This window comes from Carassius carassius, unplaced genomic scaffold (genome assembly GCF_963082965.1).
Source record: "Carassius carassius unplaced genomic scaffold, fCarCar2.1 SCAFFOLD_56, whole genome shotgun sequence".
Lineage (NCBI taxonomy): Eukaryota > Metazoa > Chordata > Actinopteri > Cypriniformes > Cyprinidae > Carassius > Carassius carassius.
Genome location: NW_026775126.1, coordinates 643,153 through 669,723, shown reverse-complemented (window position 1 = coordinate 669,723; position 26,571 = coordinate 643,153). Strand labels below are relative to the sequence as shown.

At 38.9% G+C, this 26,571-nt stretch overlaps 1 protein-coding gene across 1 annotated transcript; it reads left to right on the top strand.

Annotated features, from left to right (window-relative positions):
* The first annotated feature begins 3,779 nt into the window (after positions 1-3,779).
* On the top strand, positions 3,780-15,433 carry LOC132136881 (GTPase IMAP family member 9). Its single transcript, XM_059547422.1, has 2 exons — positions 3,780-3,828; positions 14,307-15,433. The coding sequence occupies exons 1-2, from the start codon at positions 3,795-3,797 to the stop codon at positions 15,218-15,220; spliced, it is 948 nt and encodes a 315-aa protein (XP_059403405.1). The 5' UTR covers positions 3,780-3,794; the 3' UTR covers positions 15,221-15,433.
* The last annotated feature ends 11,138 nt before the right edge of the window (positions 15,434-26,571 follow it).

Below are 26,571 nucleotides of genomic sequence, written 5' to 3'. Positions count from 1 at the left end.
TAATATGCTTTTATTATCCAAATCCGTTAAAGGATTTTTAGGCTGCATTAATTAGGTAAACCGGAACCGGAAACACTTCCCATAACACCCGATGTACTTGCTACATCATTAGAAGAATGGCATCTACGCTAATATTTGTCTGTTTCTCTCTTGTTCCGAGGTCACCGTGGCCACCAGATCCAGTCTGTGTCCAGATCAGAGGGTCACTGCAGTCACCCGGATCCAGTACGTATCCAGACCAGATGCTGGATCAGCACCTAGAAAGGACCTCTACATCCCTGAAAGACAGCGGAGACCAGGACAACTAGAGCCCCAGATACAGATCCCCTGTAAAGACCTTGTCTCAGAGGAGCACCAGGACAAGACCACAGGAAACAGATGATTCTTCTGCACAATCTGACTTTGCTGCAGTCTGGAATTGAACTACTGGTTTCGTCTGGTCAGAGGAGAACTGGCCCCCCAACTGAGCCTGGTTTCTCCCAAGGTTTTTTTCTCCATTCTGTCACCGATGGAGTTTCGGTTCCTTGCCGCTGTCGCCTCTGGCTTGCTTAGTTGGGGACACTTCATCTACAGCGATATCGTTGACTTGATTGCAAATAAATGCACAGACACTATTTAACTGAACAGAGATGACATTACTGAATCCAATGATGAACTGCCTTTAACTATCATTTTGCATTATTGACACTGTTTTCCTAATGAATGTTGTTCAGTTGCTTTGATGCAATGTATTTTGTTTAAAGCGCTATATAAATAAAGGTGACTTTGACTTTGATATAAACGAGTTGTAGACAGTTTATTCTATATGGAAAAATGCTTAACGCGAAACTTTGCGTGTTGCGTTTATTCTGGGCTCACCTGCTTGCCTACACATATTAGTTATGTATTTTAATAATGAGGAGAAGCAAACTGAGTTTGGCCTTTATCATCTTAGTCCACTATGCAATATTTTGCGGTATGTGAGGAAAATACGATATGCATATTCCTTAAAATAATGAACTGTATATTTAATTTGATATTTTAATATCATCTTAATACATTAAGCCATGTTAAGTCTTTTTTTCTACGCTTAGCGAGAGATTTTGCGCAAGCGTTCATATTCTGCTGTTCTGGCCACGGATTTGCCGGTCTTGTCTTTTTCTTGCAGGACCCAAGAAAACACTAACGTTAACTTCTATGACATTTCAAAATGACATTTCACACACAAAGTGGAGCCGGAGATGAAGCTTTTGCACGTTCACAGCCAGCTTGTTAACACAGAGGAGATGCTGGGTTTTTTTTTTTCCCATCAGTCAAAATCTCCCGCTCCAAATAAAAATACTGACATAGTTCTGTAAATTACCAGACCCAATGCCACAAAGAGTGGAGAAGCCAGACATGGCCAAATAAGGGATGATAACTTGCCCTGACCTAATATTACAAAAATAACTCATACAAATCTGCTCAGTTTTAAATCTTCGAAGAAAACAGCTCTATAATCTCCCTAACCAAGCGCTGGTTAATAAAAGCAGCTCACGAATGGTAAGTTAGCTAACGTTAAAGTTAGCAATAGCCAATGGAAATTTGAAATGGTAATACACACGATGAACCCAGACAATATAACATTTAAAACTACTGCAAATAAAACAGGCACTTTGGTAAGGTACACTTTTCCAAAAAAATAAGAAATGACTGCTGAAAGGCAGACAGCTGCCAATTCTTTTTTGACGTTCTGCTTAAACCGTCATCTCTGTCCAAGGCAGCTGGCAGTTGCAGCAGAGAACAAAGTCCCATAATGCAATGCAAAACGTAAATAAACAGTTATATGGAAACTTAAACAGAAACTTATATGGACAATTTCTGTAAAAATATACAGTAATACAACTGTTAATAAACAAATATTTTTTTAGAGTGTGCAAGAGTATTGCCACCATGCCGTGAGTGACCATAATCCTTAGTTTTGGGCTGCTGTCACAGAGAGCAAGTCAGCGGTTTGCGTTTCTTTGGCCTTTTCTGAAGCAGGCCCTGTGCAATGGCTTCCTCTTTCTTCTTTTTCCTCCAAGCAGTTGTCCGAGTCACGTGATCAACATTGTCTGCAGCTGCAACCCTGTTCTGCTCAGAAACCCATTCAGCCATACTGTCTTTTCCAGCTGCGGTGGAATGTGATACATTTTACATTTATTACAAATACAGTTTATTTAAGCGGTGAAAACAACATATTTAATTTGCACTTAAATGTGTGTTCTTTTAAAGTATATTATTTATATATACTTTATAAAAGTATACTTAAGTGCACGTCTTTTTCACAAGGGTTTTCACGCATCTCGTATAATACTCCCTCTTATTGGAAGCTTAATAATTCAATCCTCTCTTCTGGGGAAGAAACAAACTTGATGACATCATTACTAACCTTTGGAATAAACCAAAAGAAGAACAACATTTTAGCAGAAATTGGGAACTAACAAAATGTAAAGTTTTGAAATATCTTGAAATATCAGAAAATCAGTGGTGAACAAACAAGCCCCATTATTTGAAGAAATATTAAATTCATATTAAATTCTCACATTAAGGGTGGTTTAAACTTGTCTTAATGTGTAACTATGTTACCCTAAAACTCCCTGTCAACATATCTAACTTTCACCAACAGGTTCTTTTAGCATGGACTCTTATTTACAAACATAACTTTTCTCCTCACTGGTGTTACATATGGAACAATAGGAATAAGTTATTTAAGAATAAATCTTTATTCAATTGTCAGTTGTTTAGTAACAGAATATTTCATGTTAGTCAGCTCTTTAACAAGGACGGTTGGCTCTTTAGATGTACAGAATTTATTTTAGAATATAATATAACACCTAAAGAGTTTGCAACTGTTATGGACCTTAAACCTTTGGAAAAATATATGGTCCATGCAACAAAAACTTTTCCTCACTAACAAAACAAAAGTTATAACTTTTAAATTACTCTGTAATATTTACCATGCCAAACATTTTTTTAAGAAAATTTGCATCAGATTGTGACACTAAATGCTCCTTTTGTCAGAATGATACTGAAACACTTCTTCATTTGCTTTGGTTGTGCAACTATACTTTTCAGCTTTGGAAAGATGTACACTTACTCTGAAGCGCATTCAAATGCCTGCTTTATTATAAACCTCATTCTTTTTCTATGTAGATTTTATATTCATAAATGTTAGTTTTTGAACTGTAAACTTATTTTTGTAGTATTCTTTCAGGAGATAAAACATTATTTACTTACAATTTCACTCTCACCTAACAAAAAAGCTCTCAAAACGTAGTTTGCACAGCCTACAAACTCTTAACTGTATTTAATGTGTGATTTTTATTAATTTGTGTAGTGCCCTCTTATTTCCTTCCATTCTTTCCCCTTTGTCTTTTGTTAGTTTTATTTCCTTCTGCCTTGTACTACTGATAGTTTGGTTTTTATTTTATACTATTGCTGTTGTTCTTAAATGTTGTTATGCTTTAATTTTTGTAATTCAATAATGTAAACTAAATGCTTAGAGCATTAAAACAGCGGATTCATTCGCATAAACCAATCGGAATGAAGAATCTGTCCGTAGCGCCACACGTCACCGCCTCTTCATCATCATCATCATCATCATCAGACACGCCCACGCGCGTCTTCACAGTACAGAGTCCAGCGTCACACACACACACACACACACACACACACACACACACAGCTGGCGAAGACTCTCTGGGCGTCAGCGGAGTGAACGAGGCTTCACACAGTGAAAGAGTCGGGGCTCGACTGTGTGTGTGTGTCTTACCAGAGACATTCACGGATAAACCATGGCTTCGTCAAGCGACACCACACTGACAGCAGGTAACTAACTCTCTGCCTTCTCTAATATCTTAACTAATCACAGACCAGTGTGAGTCTGTGTTCGGTTTTGCTTTATATTTCATCACATGATGATGTTCACCTCCGAGTCTGAACAGTGTTTTTATCCAGCTTTCCTTCATTGATATACAGCGTGTAGTTGTCAGTTGTTTCATTTAAATGCATGTTAGAGGACCCCTGGAAATCAACTGCAGAGATTTGAGATGAAGTATTGTTGAAATGGAAACAAAATGTGCTGTGATTTTCTCAAAACATGTACAGTTTTCATCACTTTAAAATGCAAATAGTATAAAAAAATTATTTAAACGAGTAAAAACTCCTGGTAACAGAACTCTAAGAAACTTTAAACTAAAGAAGAAAGTAATTGAGAAAACATCTTAACCCTCAAATGAGCTCTTTAAGGTCCAAACAACTCCACAAACAGCTTCACTGACATTATTCCTGTCAGACGTCTAGAGAAGATCTTACTGAGAGTTACAGAGGTTTAGATGTTAAGTCTTATGTGTTAGCGTAGCACTACGTACAAGTGTGTGTTCATAAAGAGCATGTTTAGCTAAAACACTAAAACAGATGATGCTCCACTGATCTCACTTGAAGTCCAGTTCCTGATTAAATGGATGCTGTGCTGCTTTAGCATTGTTTATAGCTTCAGATCTAACTGTACCATAAAAATAAATAATTTGCACTTCACTTTGTGCTCAGAATGTTTTCTTCTGCACCATCTCAAAGAGCACAGACATGAAGAATCAGCATATGAATCTCATCAGTAGTGAGTCATGCTGCAATGCATGCTGGGATACATCACAAGACAAAGCTGTTTCTCATTTCCAAGAAGGCAAAGAAAGTTCTTGCCAAGCTTCCTGTGTAGGACACGAGAACAGAGAACAAACTCTTATGAGTATTGAGAAACTGACCGCATTATCAGCAGAAGCAGCGGCCAATGAACCATAAATATAAGATAACATTACAAACAAATGGCACAACTCATTAAACATTTCAAACTATTATAGATAATACTTACATATGATTGTATAACGTTTTATTTTACAGCGTTATATTTTTAACTATTAATCGAGCGCCGACCTCTCTCTCTCTCTCTCTCTCTCTCTCTCGTAAAGCCAATAAGGAAGTGACTAAAACTGCAATTCATCGACTGGCCGCTTGAGGCTGGCTGCATCCCCATGTTAAAATGCCCAACTTTACAGCAGGAAAAAACATGTTTACAGCCTGGTGCAAAAAATGATTTTGGTCTAAATAGCTAATTTTGCCCTTCATGACAACTGTGAGGGGGGTGAATTTTTTAATAACTCATCCGTTTAAATTATTTTAAGACTTAAAGTTCTGCATAATTAAGGGCGTGGCCCAGACATGGGGACTTGTGACTTGGTGACTTGGACTCGAGTCGCTATTTTTATGACTTGTGACTTGACTTGACAAAAAGTAAAATACTTGAGACTTGACTCGGACTTGGAAGTTAAAGACTCGGGACTTGACTTGACTTGAGACAGGATGACTTGAATGACTCTAGTGTTAATCACATTATGTTTTCAGTTTGAATATAAAATATATAAATTATTTTAAAAAAATAAAATTGATTACTCAGCTGGAGCGCAGGCTGAGAATCGCGTTGTCATGTCATGACATCATCAGTCATGCCCTCTCTCCGTTACGCAGACCACGCCCACTTAGATCAGATATCACATCACATCAACAGCTCAGCTTGAGGGGTACCGAGGGTCATCGCTTTTGTCGTCAATAATTCGCGCCTAAAAATGCGTGGAAATCGCTAGTCGCGCCGCTTTCTCCTTGTTTCCAAAGCGCTCGGGCAGTTGCGCCCCTGAGGCGTCGAGCGTGTCGCACCGCGTGCGCGTCGCGACCGCGTTGCTTCCATTGTGAGCGCGCATACCGGTGGCGCATACATGGTGGGATAGGCCACATCGTGCTCGGCTTGCAGACAAGACTCTCGAATCTTATATTTTGCAAGTGCAATACCTTGTAATAGAGGTAATGACTTATGGATATACTCTGAGAGAGAGATTGTGTTTGTGTGTGTGTGTGTGTGTGTGTGTGTGAGAGAGAGAGAAACAAACTCATGCTTCACCTGATGAAGGAAACCCAAACTGAGTCTGACTCCAATCACAACCCCAACATTCAGAAACTAATTGACAAAAATCTGAAGTATAATTATGATGAAAAATGAAAAAAATGAATTTGAGCTCCAAACCAAACTCCAGTGTTATTCGGCCCTAAACAGAACCACAAAACTGGCAAATTACTTATCACTAAAGCCATTAAAAGAAAGACAAATCCTTTCAAAATATGGACTCAGTGATCATGATTTGGAAATAGAGATTGGTAGACATAAAAGATCCTGGCTACCGAGAGAAGAGAGACTGTGCAAACACTGTGAGCTGAATCAAACAGAGGATGAGAAACACTTCCTTCTTGTCTGTCCCAAATACAGCACTACAAGAGAAAACATTCTTCCCACAGTTTGAAGCTTTGAATCCTTCATTCTTGTCTCTAAATGACTCAGAGAAACTACTCTATATACCTGGAGAGAATGAGACGGCAGTCACACTAGCTGCTAAATATTTATACACCATACACACCATACGAAAGGGATAATTTATTATATTCAACTGTTTTATTTTATATTCTTAATTCTATATAATTACTATTATTAATATTAGAAATATTATCTGCTGCTGCTATTTTTATTGTATTTTATTGTAGTCATATTTTATTCTGTATCTAAATGCTAAATTTGGCAATACTGTAACTCAAATGTCATGCCAATAAAGCAACTTGAACTTGAACTTGAGAGAGAGAGGAAGAGAGAGAGAGAGAGAGGAGAAATGTAAGAAAGTTTAATGTTGTAAGTAAACTGTGTTTGAGGGGAAGTCGTGGCCTAATGGTTAGAGAGTCGGACTCCCAATCGAAAGGTTGTGAGTTCGAGTCCCGGGCCGGCAGGAATTGTGGGTGGGGGGAGTGCATGTACAGTTCTCTCTCCACCTTCAATACCACGACTTAGGTGCCCTTGAGCAAGGCACCGAACCCCCAACTGCTCCCCGGGCGCCGCAGCATAAATGGCTGCCCACTGCTCCGGGTGTGTGTTCACAGTGTGTGTGTGTGTGTTCACTGCTCTGTGTGTGTGCACTTCGGATGGGTTAAATGCAGAGCACGAATTCTGAGTATGGGTCACCATACTTGGCCGAATGTCATGTCATGTCACGTCGTTTGAGAGAGAGAGGGGGGGTTGGGGGTGTTCAGAGAGGAGTCTGTTGGATGTTTAGCTGTTATTTGTTTTATGGACTCAATGTTGAAAATGTAAAACATTTCTGTTGGCAGAAGTGAAAAATAAATAATTTTATGAAGTTACAATTTTGTTTGATTCCATGATGTATTTTACTGAACATGAGTATTTACAATGCAAATCCAAATTATTTTAATTTACTGTTACTTATATCTTGTCTTTAACTTTATTAAGATCAGATTCTGCAGGTAAAATTACAATAATAAGGTGACTTGACTTGGACTTGACTTGACTTACTACAGGACTTGACTTGACTTGCCCAAGAAAAAAATACTTGGGACTTACTTGAGACTTGCACATGTGTGACTTGGTCCCATCTCTGGCGTGGCCACTTGAGTGACAGGTGGATTGCCGCTGCTGACACTATACTAATATATCAGTTAAATACTAAATACTAAATTATAAAGGAACTATGCAGTAAGAATAAAAATAAACAAGATATTCTTCTCCTCTTTCACACAACTACAACACTGTGTATATATAGATACAAAAAACACTGAATAATAAAAGCATTATGCAGTAAGAATAAATGTGTGTGTAACTGAAGCATAATGACACATACCTTGTCCAGGTTGTCGACACCTCCTTTGCAGCGGTTGTAGTCTGTGATGATCACTGGCTTCTTTTCTTCAGTGTCGCTCACAGCTGGCTCGCGGTGCTTGGTACTAAGGAGCAGCACATTCTTCCCTCGTTTGGGTACGTAAGACACCGCTGTGTGCGTCTTAGTAAAAGCAAAGAGGGAGGACAGAAGTGCTCTATGCTTTATTTGCAGCAGCTGTGGGGGGAGTTCTGGCTTGTTCCTGCGAATTGTGCCGACTAGGGCCATCTTCCTCTTTAGAAGCTCCTCCGCCAGTCCATAGGAGGTGAACCAATTGTTGCAGGACACAGTGTTCCCCTGGAGCCCCTCCGTCATTTCCAGAATGACCCTTTTTCCTTGGTTCACCTCCGCAGGACTTCCAGGAGACTTCCCCGTGTAACTTTGCAACTTCCATGCATAGGATGTGGTGACATCACAGGTGACCCAAATTTTTATGCCATACTTGGCAGGCTTGCTGGGCATGTACTGGCGAAATCTGCATCGGCCTTTGAAAGGGACGAGCTGCTCATCCACACAGACATCCTGGCCTGGGTTGAACAGCAGGGGAAGGCGATGTGTCCACTTCTCCCAGATGGTCCGAAATACAGCCAGCTTGTCATGCATGTAACGTGCAGGTCGTGTCATCCTGTCATCCAACCTCAGGGTGGAGCTCAGGAGCTTGAATATCCTGTGGGACATGGTGGCTCGGAAAATGAAACGTCCGTTTTCCACATCCCACAGGCTTCTTGTTGATTCATTTCGGGACTTGTACACGCCGGCCAGAACCAGCAGCCCGATGTATGCCTGAATGTCAGTAGAATCGAAATCCATCCAATCCGTCACAAAACGCCTCCCGTGTAAATTAGTGTTCTCCAGAAGAAGCTGAATGATTTCTTCGGTGATGAAGAGGTCGAAGCAGGACTGCAAAGTTGTGATGCGGGCATTGCATAGTGTGTGGGACCCGGGGTCATACCCTTGGCAGGATTGTAGCGCAGCGTCTCAGTGTGAGTGGAAGACCAGAGAATCTGCCCATTTTTTTAATTCCACTGAAGATCTGCAGTCTCTTCTGTGTCCTCACTCTCAGTGCTGTCATCAGAGGAACACGAGCTATCAGAGTCAGACTAATGCAAGCTCGACTTCATCCTCTGAAGTCAACTCTTCATCCTCACTTTCACTGTTGGTGGCCACAACTAGATCCAGAGCTTCCCTTGCTGTGAAACGTCTCTTCATCTTGCAAACTATGAAATGACAAGGCCCTCAAGCCACTGATATTTATAGGTTTGGCTGTGAAAGCACCCGTCTCAACTAAAATCTAACAGACAAAACAATCACCATTTTCTCAAGGTGAAAACAAAAACAAGGGTTTGAGGGGCTTCTGAACTACTACATCAAAATCAAGCTCACCTTTTATCTTTGAACAAAAACAATAACAAATGTAAAAAGTGCAAAGAAGTAATAAGAAATGTGTTTGAATGAAAAACAATCTTCAAAGCTCAGTAACTTTTTGACCTTATTCAGTTTTCACATGACAGGGTCTGTGACTCTGTATGACTCATTTACATGGGGTGGGCCAGTACAATATATATTTTTTCCACTCAAACTGTTAACACACACACACACACACACACACACACATACACACATAAAATTTTCAGTACACACATACAAACCACACTCTGACATCCATACCAACACACCCACACAATTATAGCTTCATAATATATCTAATTGGCTTTATAAAACAACAATAAAGCGATAATTTGCTTTATATGCCAAACCTGAAAAAATTGCACCAATTGGTAAAAAATAGTAAAAAATTTAATTTTGAAGCCTTGCCAACACAATGAAAGCCTGTTAACAAAGATTGCATCATTTTATAGTTGAATGGCACCGGGATTAAAAATGGCAGTTTTAATGGGTTTCAATGGGGACATTTTTGTCCAAAAGGTCCTGAGAGGAAGTATTTTGTGTACCTAGTAGACATTAGATTTCTTAAAGGAAATGAAGGTGAAATATTAAAATTCCAATAAAAATACACACCAGTGGCAAATTTTATGCAGTTAGCATTAACACAGGCAAAGTTATCAAAAAACAAAACTGAAAAAGCCAAAAATGTCCTCAAGGATGCACAAGGGTTAATATGAAATACTGCAGACTTTCTCCAGGTCTTATAACTTAACTAAAAAATGAGGTAAACAATCAATGTTTGTCTCTCTCAAGTCTACACTCAGTGCATCCTCGAGATCAAGAACACTTCATGTGATCTGATATTTACAGTATTGTTTGATCTGAAGCTATTAATTATAAAGCAGGAAACCAGACTCTAAATGATGTCAGTGGGTTATCCGCTCTCACGACTTATCTTTTGGTTTTCCTGGCTCAGATAAATGTGTTTTATGAACTGTTCAAACAAGCAGTGTAACACTAACAGCAAAGCCTCAAGGGTCAAGATCCCAACAGAAGGACACACAGATCTCCTTGATGGTGATTTGAAATGAAACACTATAACATCTAAACTAGAGGTCGACCGATAGTGGATTCTGCAGATAATGAAGAATAGGATGGACCACACTGACTGATACAGATTCATTAACCGATAGTTTTTCAAATGCATTCCCAACAAAAAATAAAATAGTGCTTTATTAAAAAAAACATTACTGAACCATACTAGCAGTAGTAGCTAGTAATAATAATAATAATAGTAATAGTAAATGTTGAAATTACCACACTCTAATAGGGCCCTATGACATCTGTTTTATTTCTTTCCAGATTACGTTATTTCTGTGTTAATTTTCCTGTATTGTTTATTTTTTTATTTGTATTTTTTAATAGTTAAATTGAGGTTTATTAATCAAAGAGCAAGCCTAATTATATAAAACCATGAAACATAATTTTTTACATCAATTCAATAAAACTGTAGCAAAAATATGTTTATGGCCCCTGTGAAATGTTTTATTTTTGTTTCTCACCGTATTTCTTATTGTTACCAAATTCTTTGTTTTAGCATTTCTAATTATTTGAATGCATTAAATAATTTATTATATTTTTTTCTTTAAGAAGCCTAATGATTTTCCCCCTCAAAACTTCTGTGGTGTATTTAAATTGTTCTGGTTATCAAATCAAGGCATGAAACATTCATTTATCTTTTAATAACTGAAAATTAATCTTTTTTTTTTAAACAAATGGGATTTACTATATTAAAATTAAAACATGGAAGAAATATTGTGTGGTTATTCCTTAAAAATAATGTTTGTTTCATTTTAGTAGTAGATTATGTACACTCTACTGAAAAATAGAGCAGACTTTTATTTTGAAGGGTTGCTATGAATACCTTTACAGTTCTGTGCATGTGATATATGAGGCTAGTTTTACTCAAATCAAACGGTCAGATGCTCATGAAGTGACTCTCAGAGCTGTTCTGGAGATGTTTTCATGTGTTTATGTCCTCATTTACTGAGACGACAGAAGCTGAAATCACCAGAGCGTCACGTGCACTTCAGAATATGTCTAATAAATGAAACCCCGCATCTGTGCCATTCATTACAGTCATGCACAAACATGCAGGATTCATATTTAAATATACTTTTCGCGGCTTAATAGTAACAGATACCAGTCCATATCGCGATTTGATATAAGTGCTTCTGCTGTACATTTGACCAGTTCCGTGACATTCCACGTTAAACTTAAACGTTAAACACGTTAAACTATGGGGTGGTGTTAGCGCAGTGGATAAGACGCATGCCTGTGGTGTGGGAGACCCGGGTTCGAATCCACTGTGAGACACCAGTGTGTCCCTGAGCAAGACACTTAACCCCTAGTTGCTCCAGAGGCGTGCGACCTCTGACATATATAGCAATTGTAAGTCGCTTTGGATAAAAGCGTCAGCTAAATGAATAAATGTAAATGTAAATGTAAACTGTGAATTCTGTTTTCCGTCTGCGTTTTCCGTGTCACAGAACTCACAGGGCCCTACAATTATACCAGCACAATGTATACTCTCACACTTTAACTGCTTCTCTTATTCTGTGATGTTCTGCATGGCCAATATGAATTTTATGGATTTGGTTAGGATCATTGTAGGACATATGATGAAAAAAATGCACTAGGGATATTTTAATAGAGATGACCTCAAAATATTCTATACGCCACAGCAAGTAACGAAAAAGAGTGTATTATGTGTTATGTCTTAAGTCAATGGATGTATTCACTTGTGACAAAAACTGATTTGGCTTTATTACAATGTGTGCATAATCGCATTCAATAAATAAATCCTAAATAAGTTGTTCAGATGAATAAAGCACAATGTTTTCTTGCATACTTATTTTAATTGTTTGGTCATACAGTTCATATATAATATATTCACTTTAATAAATCGGGGATTAAACGTGGAGTTATGTTCTGTATGCTAAATATCAAAACAAGCGTATGTGCACAGTACTGCGCTTTGCGAGATTTAAATGCTATATGGCCGACTGACCTGGTATACTCTCTGTCATTTCATTCACGAACGATAAGATCTCTAGATCATGTGAATTTGGGTGCTTTACATTGAACAGTTTGTGCAATGTTTTTGATGAAAAAAAACATATTTAATGCTTGACTGAACTGTACTATACAACTTTCTACACATGAACTAAACATATTTAACGTATTCAAACCATTTACGTACATGAAATCAAATATAAAATACAAATTAAATAACAAATGACATTTTTGGACACAGGCCGGGCATTGTAGTACTATATAGATTACTCCTTGTGTAAGAATGTGTAAAACAACTTTTAAAGTGAGCAAAACATTTTTGGCATAAATATAAAATTGTTATAGAATTACCTTACAATAAGCAAAACAAACACCTCATTAATCCAAAATAAAAATGATAAAGTACAAATTAAATAAATAAAAAATCACAGCTTTGGTCCGAAGCCATAATCAAAGTAATAACTTTGAACTCAGGTACAATGTCTGGAACTTACGTCTGGAAATTTCTAAAATTTCTCTCATCATATACTTCACCCTCATTCCATCCCCAATGTACACTTCTTAAGAGAAAATATTTTAGTAAAGTCCATCATTTTATTTGCAGAAAGAAAGTCATGTGCTGTTTTTGGTTTCTTTGCCTTCTGTTTTTTACCTCTTTCTCACATTATTCAGTCGGATTTCTCCTAGAGGAAAAGATGTACCAGAGACTATTTTGGTGAAGTTTTGTGCAATTATCTCAGGGAGGGAAACTGCAAAGAAAAAATTGCTGTGCCTTCTGTAGTCATTCTGGGGCTGACAACACTTATGGATCTACAGTACGTCATTAATAGTCTTTAATTTTTGGAAATACCATTGCTTGGTGTTGACATTTAGTTTGTCCTGGTAGGGCCCACTTTCCTTTTCTTTTTGCTTCTTCACATACTTCCTTCTCCATCAAGATTTCAACGCTTTACGCAGTCAAAAGTATCGGTGTTAACACTAGCAGAGGGTGATCCAGCTATAATGGCGGCTCTGCCCCAGCATGCAGCGATATGTGACGTATGTGTCCCCAACTAAGCAAGCCAGAGGCGACAGCGGCAAGGAACCGAAACTCCATCGGTGACAGAATGGAGAAAACAAACAGAATTCCAGAATTGTCATTTCCAGACTCTACAGATTCAGGAATCAGGCCAGTGCTTTACAGCCTCATCACAAACACATGTGTGAGAGCGAGCTGCGGGCCACTCTCGGCCCAGATGACACTCGCCGATGCTGAGCTCGGGCCGATTACTACTGGATAACTGGGTATCCTGGCTAAAAGCCCATCCATGATCATAAAACTGCTCCACACGGCTCCGGGGGATTACTAAAGGTCTTCTGAAGTATATCGATGGATTTATGTAAGATAAAAGTTTATAAAGCAAAACATCCATTCTGGTGCTGGAAGTTTTACTTCATAAACATAAAATATTTATATTTTCCAATCTATGATATCTTCAGGTCTATCGCTATGTTTCTCTCACCAGATGATGAGGTTGTAGGATGTGACTTCATCTGAAAAAAGTATCTGAAATAGGAAAAAAGTATAAGATCATGAGATAAGGTCAGTGTTATTTGTGACTGGGTATGCTCATGCATAAAGTAACATTTAAAAATAAATAGATAAATAGATCTAACAACACATTTCTTTTGAGAAGATAAGTACCCTGTTGCCTGTCTGTCTTGAGCTCCAGAAAAAAGACCATGAAGTCTAATGCAGAGAACCATCTCAGCATATGGATAATAGAACCGTATTATTTAGCATATCTAAATAGAACCGTCACCACGTGCAAAGAACCGTATCTTTAGAGTAGTTTCAATCACATCAGGCTTTAAACTAAACTTTGTATTTAATCAAAAACCTGCCTCACAGACACTTTTGAATATTTTAATTGGCAAGATAAGGAAAATGTACTAAATTATTTTCTTCTCTTTGTAGGAAGAAGGCCCAACTCTATGTTTCTGCCACCAAACTGTGAGTATACACATTGAGAAATCTCCTGATTCTCCGTCAGTCTGCTGTAGCTCATCAATGAGCTCGTCTTCTTTCTCTCACTCTTCCTTCAGTGTCTATGAGACTGGTGCTGGTGGGAATCACTGGAGCAGGTAAAAGCTCCTCTGGAAACACCATCCTGGGCAGACAAGCCTTCAGAGTCCTCACAAGCCCTTCATCTGTGACTAAAGAGTGCTCGAAAGAGACAGAGGATGTGGCTGGACGAGAGATCACTGTAGTAGATACACCGGGCATGTTTGACACCGATATTTCAGAGGAGGAGCTCCTGATGCAGAAGATCAGTAAGTGTATAAACATGACAGCACCTGGACCTCACGCCATCATCCTGGTCATTAAAGTGGATACGTTCACCGAGGAAGAGAAACACTCGGTGGAGAAGATCAGAGCTATATTTGGAGAAGAAGCAGATAAACACACCATCGTCCTCTTCACTCACGGAGATGAACTGACCAGCTCTATTGAAGAGTTCATGGAAGCCAACGAGGCTCTGCAGGAAATCTTGAGTCGCTGTGGGGGAAGACATCATGTGTTCAACAATAAAGACATGGAGGATCGTAATCAGGTGGTGGAGTTCCTGCAGAAAGTAGATGCTATAGTCACCGCTAATGGAGGAGAACATTACACCAGTGACTCTTACCAGGACGTGGAGCTCATGCTGAAAACTAAACCAGAGGAACTGAAGAAGGAGTATGAGAAGAAACTACAAGACATCCAGAGAGACCTGGAGGCCAGATTTACTGAAGAGATGAAGAAACTACAGGAGAGAATAGAGACACTGACAGTGTCGGAGCAAGAGAAAGAAGAGAAGATCAAAGAGCTGGAACAACTGAACAAGTGTAAAATGAGAGAGTACAAGCGATATTATCAAACCAAGCTCAGAGAGGCCAGACAGGAGGCAGAAAAGACCAGTAGTCATCCAAATATAATACACAAGATCTTTCAGAAGATTCGCAAAATCAAATCCTAATCACATTCTGTATGAAGGGGAGGGGGAAGATGTTTTAGGTTGGGGGTGCTGCTCGCGCAGGTGGGGCAGTTTTTTAGTGATATGCTATTTACACTGTAAACTAATAGCTCAGTTCTATTTATATGTAGCTTGACGTTTGAGCTTGCGGGGGGGGTTTACTTAGCCAGTCGATTTGGTCAGGCAAACTTTTAAGTACATTTGATAATTTCTGTACTGAACATGTATCCATTAACTGTTAAAAGTGGGTTTACTATGAGTAGAGCAGCAGTAACCCTAACCAGATACATCGCACACATATTACTTGTAAAGGCTGCGCTGTCTATTTCTGCTGCACTAGCAATAAACACAGGTAAAAAATACACCATAAACATGTTTGCCAACAGAATCACAAAGATTAAGCAAATCAACGAGTGAATTACCCACTGCTTTAAAACAGATACCTTTTGGACATTATTCAAGTTAAACGCACAGGCACACAAACACATTTAATAACATTAAACCTTAAAGAAAAGGGTCGATTAAGCAGTTTATATTCTGAAACATATTTCTAGGTTGTGTTCTGTGTGCATTAAATTACATTTGGATGTAAATGGTCCTTTTCCAGTCATAAAACACTGAGCTGCTAAAGGAGCGTCTAATGGATCACCTTTATGAGGCTGTGGGGGTCTGGAGGGCATCTAGCTTCATCTGTCTTTATTAGCTTCAGATTCCTCTGCAGTTGTTGTATGTTGTAAAAAAAATAGATAAAAAGCCATTCATGTCATGCAACAGCATGCAACAAGCAAGCATAGGCTATTAACCAGCAGAATACAGAATCGTCAGGTGCCAGCTTCTTACGCTAATAAGCCTATTAGTAAGTCTGATTTTATTAATTAATTTACTTACGATAAATAACAAAAAAATACTTTAAATAACTACTATTATTACTATTATTATAATTACTATTTAATACTATTGCTATTATATGCATATTTACTTTAGAGTTGAAAACATTATTATTATTATATATAACATTATAAACCAGTATAAGATTAGATTTTATTTTCAACTTTTTGATGATTTTCTTGAAAAAAAAAAAAGGCCAAATTGGCAGATTTGAACCCATGTCGATCGCGTCAAAAAAAAGAACAAAACAATGACACACGCTTTACCATCAACACCACTGCATCTGATGATTGGCAGCTGTCTTTTGTAATGTTGACTAGCACAATCACAATACAGGGTACTTGCCCTTTTTTTAGTGTAAAATATATGCCGTTTCCCGACTATGAGCCTGTCGCCAATCGGTGAATTTTTTTACAGAATAAATAATGCAGATAATATACTTGAAATGGTGTACTTACTTAGTTTGTCCAGCAGAGCATGCTCCGTTGTTTGCTACTGGCAAACTGGATGAATGTTATCTCTGTAACAGCGCGATGAATCCGTACCAAATTCAGGGGATCCCTTCAGCTCGGGGAACCCTCTCGAACGAGTGTAGGTCTAGAGGTTACTCTTTCGAATGAGACCACCCCCGTGTCGATAGCCCCTGGGGTTTAAGAGTTATGAGCGGTTCCATTCATGGTCTGGTGCTGACTGATTTAGTGATCCCAGGTGACCACTGAAGCATGGAGGGTGAATTTAAATTGTATTTATTCACAGATGTATATTAGCAGTGTGTAGCGTTTCATTTCTTGAACAACCATGTTGATCGTTATAAAAAAAGTATCAGTCAAAAGTTTGCACACACGAATGGGAAAGTCTCCAAACTTTTGACTGGTACTGTACTATAATATACTCAAAGAATATCGACCGGTATATCAGTATATATTTTTTTACTCCCTAATATTGGTATCGGCCTAAAAGAAAATGTCATGTCTCACAGGACCACGGTGCTACATAAATACAGACCTACAACAATGAAGTAAAACAGTATACACCTATACACAACTAACCTACTGACAGATTTTGACTATAAATATACTTTATATAAATTTTTGTCTATACATAAACTAATAAATACAGACTACAAGAATGATTCACATAATACTAAACCTCTACACAACTACCCTACTGACAGATTTTGACTACAAAATATACTATATATCAATATTTACCTATACATTAACTAAAAATAAGTGGTGGGCCGTTATCGGCGTTAACGTGCTGCGTTAACGCGAGACTCTTATCGGGCGATAAAAAAAAAATATGGCCGTTAATCTATTCTCAAAGTCGTGTTGGGAGCTGGGTCTATACTAAGCAAGCTATGATGACTTTCACCGTGATATTTTATATAACCGTCTGACTGAGGCCAGCCTAAAAACATGCTCAGGACAGTTGACGGGCCACTGCTGCGCATCGTCACGAAAGCTTATCTTTCTCACGTGTTTTTAAGCCTTACCGCTTGTCGATTTAAACATTAAAGCATCCAAACACAAGACACGGAAAAGCTGAACAGTGTAGCTGGTTACTCGGGCTGTGTTCGGTGCGGAGAGAGAGATCGAGAGCCGCGTATCACAGACAGCGACACTGAACCGAGCTCTCTTCTGCGAAGTTCTCCTCGAACTCCCTCCTGCACCTGAACGAACAAATCCAAATCTAATTTAAAATCAAATTTAATCAAATTTATCAATAAATTGATTAACCCCTTCTCAAAGACTTACTGTTTGTCAATTTTATTTGGGTAACACACATATTCTGAATGCCTTCGGCAGAATTCGAATGAGCCATTTTAATCTAGATTAATTTCAAGATCACAGTGAGATTAATCTAGATTAAAAAAATAATCTATGCCCACCACTACTAAAAATGTAAACTACGAATGCTTCACATATTACTGAATCATTGTACATAATGGCAGTGGTTCTCAATCCCAGTCCACATTTTGTATGTTTCTCTTATCTCTTCAGAGGTTTGTTATATCTCTATATTTTTTGTAAATAAGTATTTGTACTTTAAATAAAGAACTTGATACGGTTGTTTTGTCATATTTGTTCTTGTAGGCACCGATTTCTTGAATTATGTGAGTATTTTTTTAATTGACAGATATCATTAGCAGCAAGAATCACAAATAAGTTGGTCCCACTTTATATCAAGTGTCCCTAATGCCTGTGAACTTACATTGTAACTACATGTGTACGTACTAGGGCTGTGAATCTCTGGGTAGGCAGCGATTCAATTCGATTCATGATTCAAAGGTTTTCGATTCGATTCAAGTATGATTTTTACAAATTTAGAACGATTCAATTCGATTCGGTTCACAATTAAATTCGATTCGATTATGATGATTCGATTCTGCACTCTTTAAGTGCATTCACAGGATTATTAAAATGCTTCCCCTAAATTCTTCAAATGATTAGTCAGGGGCAAATTACAGCAGCCTTTTTGGTTAGAGAACCATAGGTAAAAAAAATAATACTTTTGTCCATTGTTAGATGCTAGTTTAATGATGCTATGACATGACATGGCATACGTAAAAATGTATGTAAGCCAAGATAAAAAAATAAAAAAAAGCTTTGAGTTTTATGCATAAGCCAACATCTGGCACATCTTTGAGAGAGAGATCACTTCTCTTTCATTGTGAAAACTTCTTTATCTAATTTTCACAGAATAAAATGCTATAGTAGCTATTTAACTTTTCCTCTCCATCAGCAAATGAGAAAACGCACCCGATGTCTGTTTCTAAAGCAACAACCACTACTTTCATGCATCTGATTATCAGATAAACCTTGCGCTCTTATTTCAAGTTCGTTAATGACATAAACATTTCTGCTCCGTCCATACATTAAATACAGCTTTCGGCTGTTGGCTGTGAGGAATGGTGTCATGTTACCAGGTTGAAACATGCCTGCACTCACAGCAGCCATACTCTTTTTATTCATTATTTTCACAAGACCATAATAATAACACATTATCAATTGATAATTTGTCATTATTATTGTGAAAATCATTGTTATTTGTGATCATAGGCGTTTGAATCTGAATCCTCCGTCAGCTGCTCCCACTTCACAGCGAGCGTGACTCCTGCTGACTGACACAGCTTCACCTTCAACTGTTTGATTTTTGTATTTTTTTTTAAATGAACTATTTCTGTATAAAACGTGACAGCAACCTTTATATCAAACATTTTGAAATTGTCCACAGCTGAGCATCGCGGGAGGCAGGTTGATTGCATGACGTGAATGTGATGCACAACGTCATTTTCAGATGCAATGGGGGAAAACTGGATTAAAATTATACACAAAACTTGTAAATAGTTAATAACATAGCCTAGATTAGGTCCATACTCTGTTCCTGAGTAATATCTTGTAAATATGTTAACCCACAATAAGCCTAACACATTTTAACTGATTAATTGCCTATTTTCATATGCTGCATGTTTTTTTGTTTTTTTTTAACATGCAAAAAAAATAAATGATGTTTGTGAGAGTTGTATTTTGTTACATTCAGAAATAATAACAGCAGGCCTAATAATGCTGTAGGCTAATGTACCAACAGGATATATTTAGTTCCCTTCACTTACAACAAATCCTTTAAATTTAATAAATTTATCAGAACAAAACAAGAATTAAAAAATACGTAATTCTAATGGATAAATATAATTGCAGTATATTATAATATAGGCTTATAAACAAAAAAATTATAATAATTAAAAATAATTTAAAGTGATACATAAGGCAAGGTTGGGCTCATCTCTCTCATTCGGGAGAAATCCAAACATGTTGCCCCTTTGAAGCTTAACTATTATTCATGAGGTAAAATAGGCTTTGGATTTCACATATGTTTCAGTATCGATGGGAAAAAAATCATAATGAGCAAAAATATGCCAAAGTGGACCAATGCTCGCGCTGAATGGATGGTGAATGACTGTTGTTTCCAGTGAATATGTGCGCGTGAGGCACCAGCGTGATCAATGTCAAAATTCACAATCAGTCACACAGTAAATGCATAATTCAAAATGTAATGACATAATAACAACAGCATGCATAAGAGCCTTTGTGTAAAGGTCTTTCTTTAAATTTTTGATGAGTAGACTGTAGCCTAAGACCATCCTATTTTCTAATGGTTTTTAAGGGTGTGATAATGTATATTATAATGTTGTTTTACGTCTTCCTTTCATTTTACAATTACATTCAGTTCACAATCTGTCCCTTTGCACCACCTGGTGGTAGTTTTGCAAATGATTTTAACACGCGACTGACTTGCAGCTAATGCCGCGGCACTGCGATGGCGTACACGCGGTATTACCCATTTAGGTTGTCCACCTACTGTACATCCCCAAAACAGTCTTCTTGACATTTACATTTACATTTAATCATTTAGCAGACGCTTTTATCCAAAGCGACTTACAAATGAGAACAATAGAAGCAGTCAGGTCAACAAGAGAACAACAACAGTATACAAGTGCCATGACAAGTCTCAGTTAGTCTAGTACAGAACACATAGCCAGGTTTTTTTTTTGTTTTTTTTTTATAAAATTAAAAGACAAGAAAAGGAAAAGTGCTAGTATTAGTTGGTTAAGTGCTGGTGAAAAAGATGAGTCTTTAGCTGTTTCTTGAAAATGAGTAAAGACTCAGCTGTAAGAATTGAGATTGGGAGGTCATTCCACCAGCTGGGCACAGTCCAGGAAAAGGTCCGTGAGAGTGATTTTGAACTTCTTTGGGATGGTACCACAAGGCGTCGATCACTTGCAGAGCGCAAACTTCTGGAGGGCACATAAGATTTAACCAATGAGTTTAGGTAAGTTGGTGCCGTGCCAGTGGTCGTCTTGTAGGCTAGCATCAGTACCTTGAATTTGATGCGAGCGGCTACTGGTAGCCAGTGTAACCTGATGAGGAGCGGAGTAACGTGAGCTTTCTTTGGCTCATTGAAGACAACCCTCGCTGCTGCATTCTGGATCAATTGCAGAGGCTTGACAGTACATGCAGGAAGGCCCGCCAGGAGAGCATTACAATAGTCCAGTCTGGAGAGAACAAGAGCTTGGACAAGAAGTTGGGTTGCTTGCTCTGACAGGAAGGGTCTAATCTTCCTAATGTTGTATTAGGAAGATTAGACCCTTCCTGTCAGAGCAACATCCGCCTCTTTGCTTGCAAAATCAACATCCTTTGGGAAAAACAAAAAAAAAGGTAAATGTATTGCATATATATATATATATATATATATATAAATGAACACTTGGAGAAATGATGCTGTTACTACACAGAATGTGACTCATATTGTAAATAGTCAGTCTGTCATGTTGAATCAACAAGTTTAATTTTGATCAAAAATGCAATACAGCCATTATGAAACTTACACTCCGCTTGTTTAAGTCTTGTGGACCTTAATGGAATAGTTCTAAATACATTAATTAATAAATAATGGTACAGTAGTTAATAAAATGTATTATGTACCAAAAAAACTTTAGAACACACATACATACTCCATATTCAAATCAATATTACTTTAACAAAAAGCTGGACACAGTTAAAACAATTACTGACAGTGCACTCCTCCCCCATTCTCTGACAACCCAGTGGTTGAGTTACTGAACACTAGCTTTTTCCCATTGTCTGAAGAACAACGCAGTCCTTGGCACCGCCAAATTGGTGCAATTCTTTGCCAAAATACGGGTTTGCATGTTTAATTTCATCTATAAAATCATTATGCTATGCTGTAAGTCACTTTATTTTTTCAAAAAAAAAAAAAAAAAAACAGACATGGATGCAATGCCATTCACTTAAACAAGCATCATATCCCTTGCATAAAATTAAAGACTTTATTCCTGAACTGTAATTTACAATTTATTATTACCTGTAATTTTGTATGTTAAAGGGATTCTTCTCACAAAAATTAAAATTCTGTTATTAATTACTCACCCTCATGTTATTCCAAATCTGTAAGACCTTTGTTCATCATTGGAAAACAAATTAAGATATTTCTGATTGAAATCCAAGAGCTTTCTGACCCTGCATAGACAGCAACACAACTGAAAAGTTCCCAGGCCCAGAAACCCAGCAAGGACAATAATATTCCATGTAACGTGTTGTAGCATTGCAAAATGACAGTTAAACCACTGATGTCACATTGACTATTTTACCAATGTCCCTGCTGTGTTTCTGGGTCTGGAAACGTCTTAGTTGTGTTGTTACATGTATATGCATAGATTGCATAAAAATAATAACAACGAATACATAAAACAGGTTGAAATAATGACTAAATTGCAGCGTGGCTTTGCAATCACTTAACCACATGGGCACTTAGGCCCAGTTTCCCGTTAAGGGCTTAAAATAAACCAGGACTAGGCTAATTCTACTTAAATTAATCCACAATAAACAACTGACTTTCTGAGATGTTGCTTAAATTTGGATTAACTAGTTCTAGACTACAGAGTCTCAGATTAAGGTAATCAAGGACCAGTGAGATCATCTTTTGGAAACCCGATTAGATTAATGGCATGCACATGTGGCTAGGGAGAGGTTGCTATAAAAACCTGGTATGGAATACTTGTAATTCATTAGTCTTAAGGAGTGTGTGGAACAGGAGTCACTACACTTAACCAAAAAATGGATAAAGGCCGAAGAAAACGCTCAAAAAACTTCAGTGAATTTGAGAAGACCCTTTTTAAACAAATTGTATCAAACTATCCTGTAATTGAAAACAAACAGCATGATTCAGGTACAGAAAACAAGAAGAAGAAGGCATGGATTTCCATATTGAATGAATTCAACTCAAATGAAAAAGTAACCAAACGGACACTCCAACTAGTTCAGGTAAGATTTATTGTTGCCCCATTGACTCGTATTACTCGTATAATACTTGTACTCAGCAAAAGTGCTTTATCCGTACCGGATACTCGTTTCAGTATCCGGCTCAACTCTACTGACAACTAATAAAGGAAAATCCCAAATTCAGTATCTCAGAAGATTAGAATACTACTTAAGACCAATACAAAGAAAGGATTTTTAGAAATCTTGGCCAACTGAAAAGTATGAAAATGAAAAGTATGAGCATGTACAGCACTCAATACTTAGTTGGGGCTCCTTTTGCCTGAATTACTGCAACAATGCAGCATGACATGGAGTCGATCAGTCTGTGGCACTGCTCAGGTGTTGAAATAAATCAAAGTTGAAATAAATCAACTTTTTGATGATATTCTGATTATATGACCAGCACCTGTATATCTTAATCTCTGTGGATTCGTGTCAGTTACTCTCACTCCAGAGCTAATGGGCTCGGTGCACAAGATGTCGCCGGTGAGCTTTAGCGATGCGAGTGTGCATACTTATTTCGGGTCTTGCGACTCTCGCATTGTCACGGTTCATGAATGCACTGTCTCCTGCTCGTCTCATGTTACGTCATGTTGATTGTTTCATGTGGGCAGCTGCAGCTCACTCCACCAGCCTACTTAATGCCCTGTCTTTCGTCTCTTGTTTGTCAGATCGTTGTTTGAGGTCCTCCGTGCTTCATGTTCAGTTCGTCTCGTGCTGCTTCTCTTCCTCTGCATCGTCCCTATGACTGTGCCATAGAATTATTGTCAGGTAAGTCTCCGCCTAAAGGCAAATTATATTCACTTTCTGTTCCGGAAAGGGAGGCTATGGAGAAATATATTTCAGATTCTCTAGCTTCGAAGTTCATCCGCCCTTCCTCTTCTCCAGCGGGTACGGGGTTCTTTTTTGTGGGGAAGAAAGACGGATCGCTGCGACCTTGCATTGATTACCGGGGACTGAACAACATCACGGTAAAGAATACTTATCCTTTGCCGTTAATGTCTTCAGCCTTCGAGAGGTTGCAGGGAGCGTCGATTTCTACGAAATTGACTTACGTAATGCTTATCATTTGGTTCGTATCAGGGAGGGGGATGTTCACTTTGAATACTTGGTCATGCCCTTCGGGCTCTCCAACTCCCCAGCGGTCTTCCAGGCATTCGTCAACGACGTGCTGCGAGATATGATTGATCAATTCATATATGTCTACCTGGACGACATATTGATTTTTTTCCTCTTCTCTCCAGGAACATGTGCAGCACATTCGACGAGTGTTTCAGAGATTGCTAGAGAATGGGCTTTTTGTCAAGGCGGAGAAATACGGTTCCGTTTCTGGGGTATATCGTGTCGACTGAGGGAATACGCATGGATCCCGAGAAAGTTAAGGCTGTGGTAGAGTGGCCAAGTCCAGATTCCCGTAAGGACCTACATAGGTTTCTGGGGTTCGCCAACTTCTTCTGGCATTTTATTCGCAACTTCAGCCAACTAGCCGCACCTCTGACCGCCTTGACCTCCCCCAAAACTACGTTCAGGTGGTCATACACAGCCGAGGCTGTGTTTGCCAAACTGAAGAGCTGCTTTGTTTCAGCCCCTATCTTGATCACCCCTGACCCATCACGTCAGTTTGTGGTGGAGGTCGATGCGTCGGAGGTGGGGGTAGGGGCGGTGTTATCTCAACGTTCTCCCTCAGACAACAAGGTGCACCCATGCGCGTTTTTCTCTTATCGATTATCCCCTGCCGAACGAAATTATGATATTGGTAACCGAGAATTGTTGGCAGTCAAGATGGCATTGGAGGAATGGCGCCACTGGTTAGAAGGATCGGGGGTTCCTTTTATTGTATGGACAGACCACAAGAATTTAGAATATATTAGTACTGCCAAAAGGTTGAGCTCCAGGCAGGCTCGGTGGGCACTTTTTTTTCGGATGTTTTGACTTTACTCTCTCGTACCACGCAGGTTCCAAAAATATTAAACCCAATTCCCGATTCAACACGGTAGTTTTAAACGTGGTGGACCGGTTCTCGAAGGCTGCCCACTTTATTCCCTTGCCCAAATTACCCTCAGCCAAGGAGACAGAGTTGACCGTTGTAGATCACGTCTTTCGTTTACATGGCCTCCCGATAGACGTGGTTTCCGACAGGGGACCCCAATTTGTGTCCAAATTTTGGCGAGAATTCTGTAGATTACTGGAAGCGACTGTAAGTCTGTCCTCAGGGTTTCATCCCCAGAGCAATGGTCAAACTGAGAGAGCCAACCAAGATTTGGAAAGGGTGTTGCATTGTTTGGTTTCCAAGAATCCTTCCTCCTGGAGCCAACAATTGTCTATGGTGGAGTACGCCCACAATACCTTACCAATATCAGCTACGGGCCTATCTCCATTTGAGTGTAGTGTAGGTTACCAGCCACCTATTTTTCCCAGTATGGAATCCGAAGTCGCGGTCCCCACCGTTCACGCCTTCATCCAGAGGTGTCACCGCACTTGGACTAGAGCCCGCGAGACTCTACTCCAAGTAGTTGTAAGGGATCACATCCAAAGTAGACAACTGGATATCAGCTACACCCCCACCTCTCCTAACAGTCCTGCAGACACTCATGAAAGTGATGTTAGGAGGGACTGCTTTATGCGGTCTTCTAGCCATGTTTCGTTTAGAAACATAAAATCCAGATTGTTTGTGGTTATAAAGTCATTGATTAGAAATGATTTATTTTTTAGTGAGCGAATGTTTAAAGATGCTAACTTGATGGCTGTGCTTTGTGTCTTTATATCAATTTTAGTTTGATGCATAATAGGCCACAGATTAGATGAGTTTGCCCTTCGGCTTGAGATGGCCTTAGACTTTCTATCACGTGATAAAACTGAAATAGAGAAAGCTACAGGCACACTGGGTTCCCGCTTGTTCAGTAGGCATTTGTGAATGTTGCTGTTATTTTAGCGGGGACCCGACACATATCACTGAGAGCTGCTATCAGTTGTTTTTGGTTCACCTTCAGCAGATAGAGGGTTTGGGCCCTGGCGTTGTGGCAGTGGTCGAAGAGCTCTCGCAGGAGCAGGGACCACAGGCTTTGGTGGTTTTGGGGCCTGCCGTTTTTTTTGTGATATCTGCGGGCTTGCAGCAAATGAGTGAGAGAGTTTAGTCCCAGCATACACCAGTTCCTCCATTTTCTGTGAGAAGCACAGAAGTGGAGATGCTGGAGAAAGTGATAATGTGTCTGGTGACATGGGCTGTGTCTCTGGTGTTTCCGGTGGCTGTGATATGTTGTCCTGGCTTCCCTGGCTGTTTTCCAGAAAGTAATCCCTGGGTGCTGAATCTTGTAGCTGTTTTGATACGTCACAGTCAGTCTGTGAGGAGGTCTGTGGGCAGGGCTCAGTCGGGATAGTGTCCATGAGCAGTGCTTGTTTTGGCTGTGTGGTGTTATCAGTGTCCTTGTGGGATATGTCAACCACATGATGACTCGGACCCGGTGTGTGTGTGCTGAATGGATTGACACACTCTGCTGAAGGATGACGGAGGGAAAAGTAGATATTGTCCTTAAACACTCTAGCACCAAGTTTGTTTGGGTGGAGGCCATCCGGTTTAAACAATGTCTATGGCCCCAGAAAAGATTGCAGTTGTCAATGAAATTA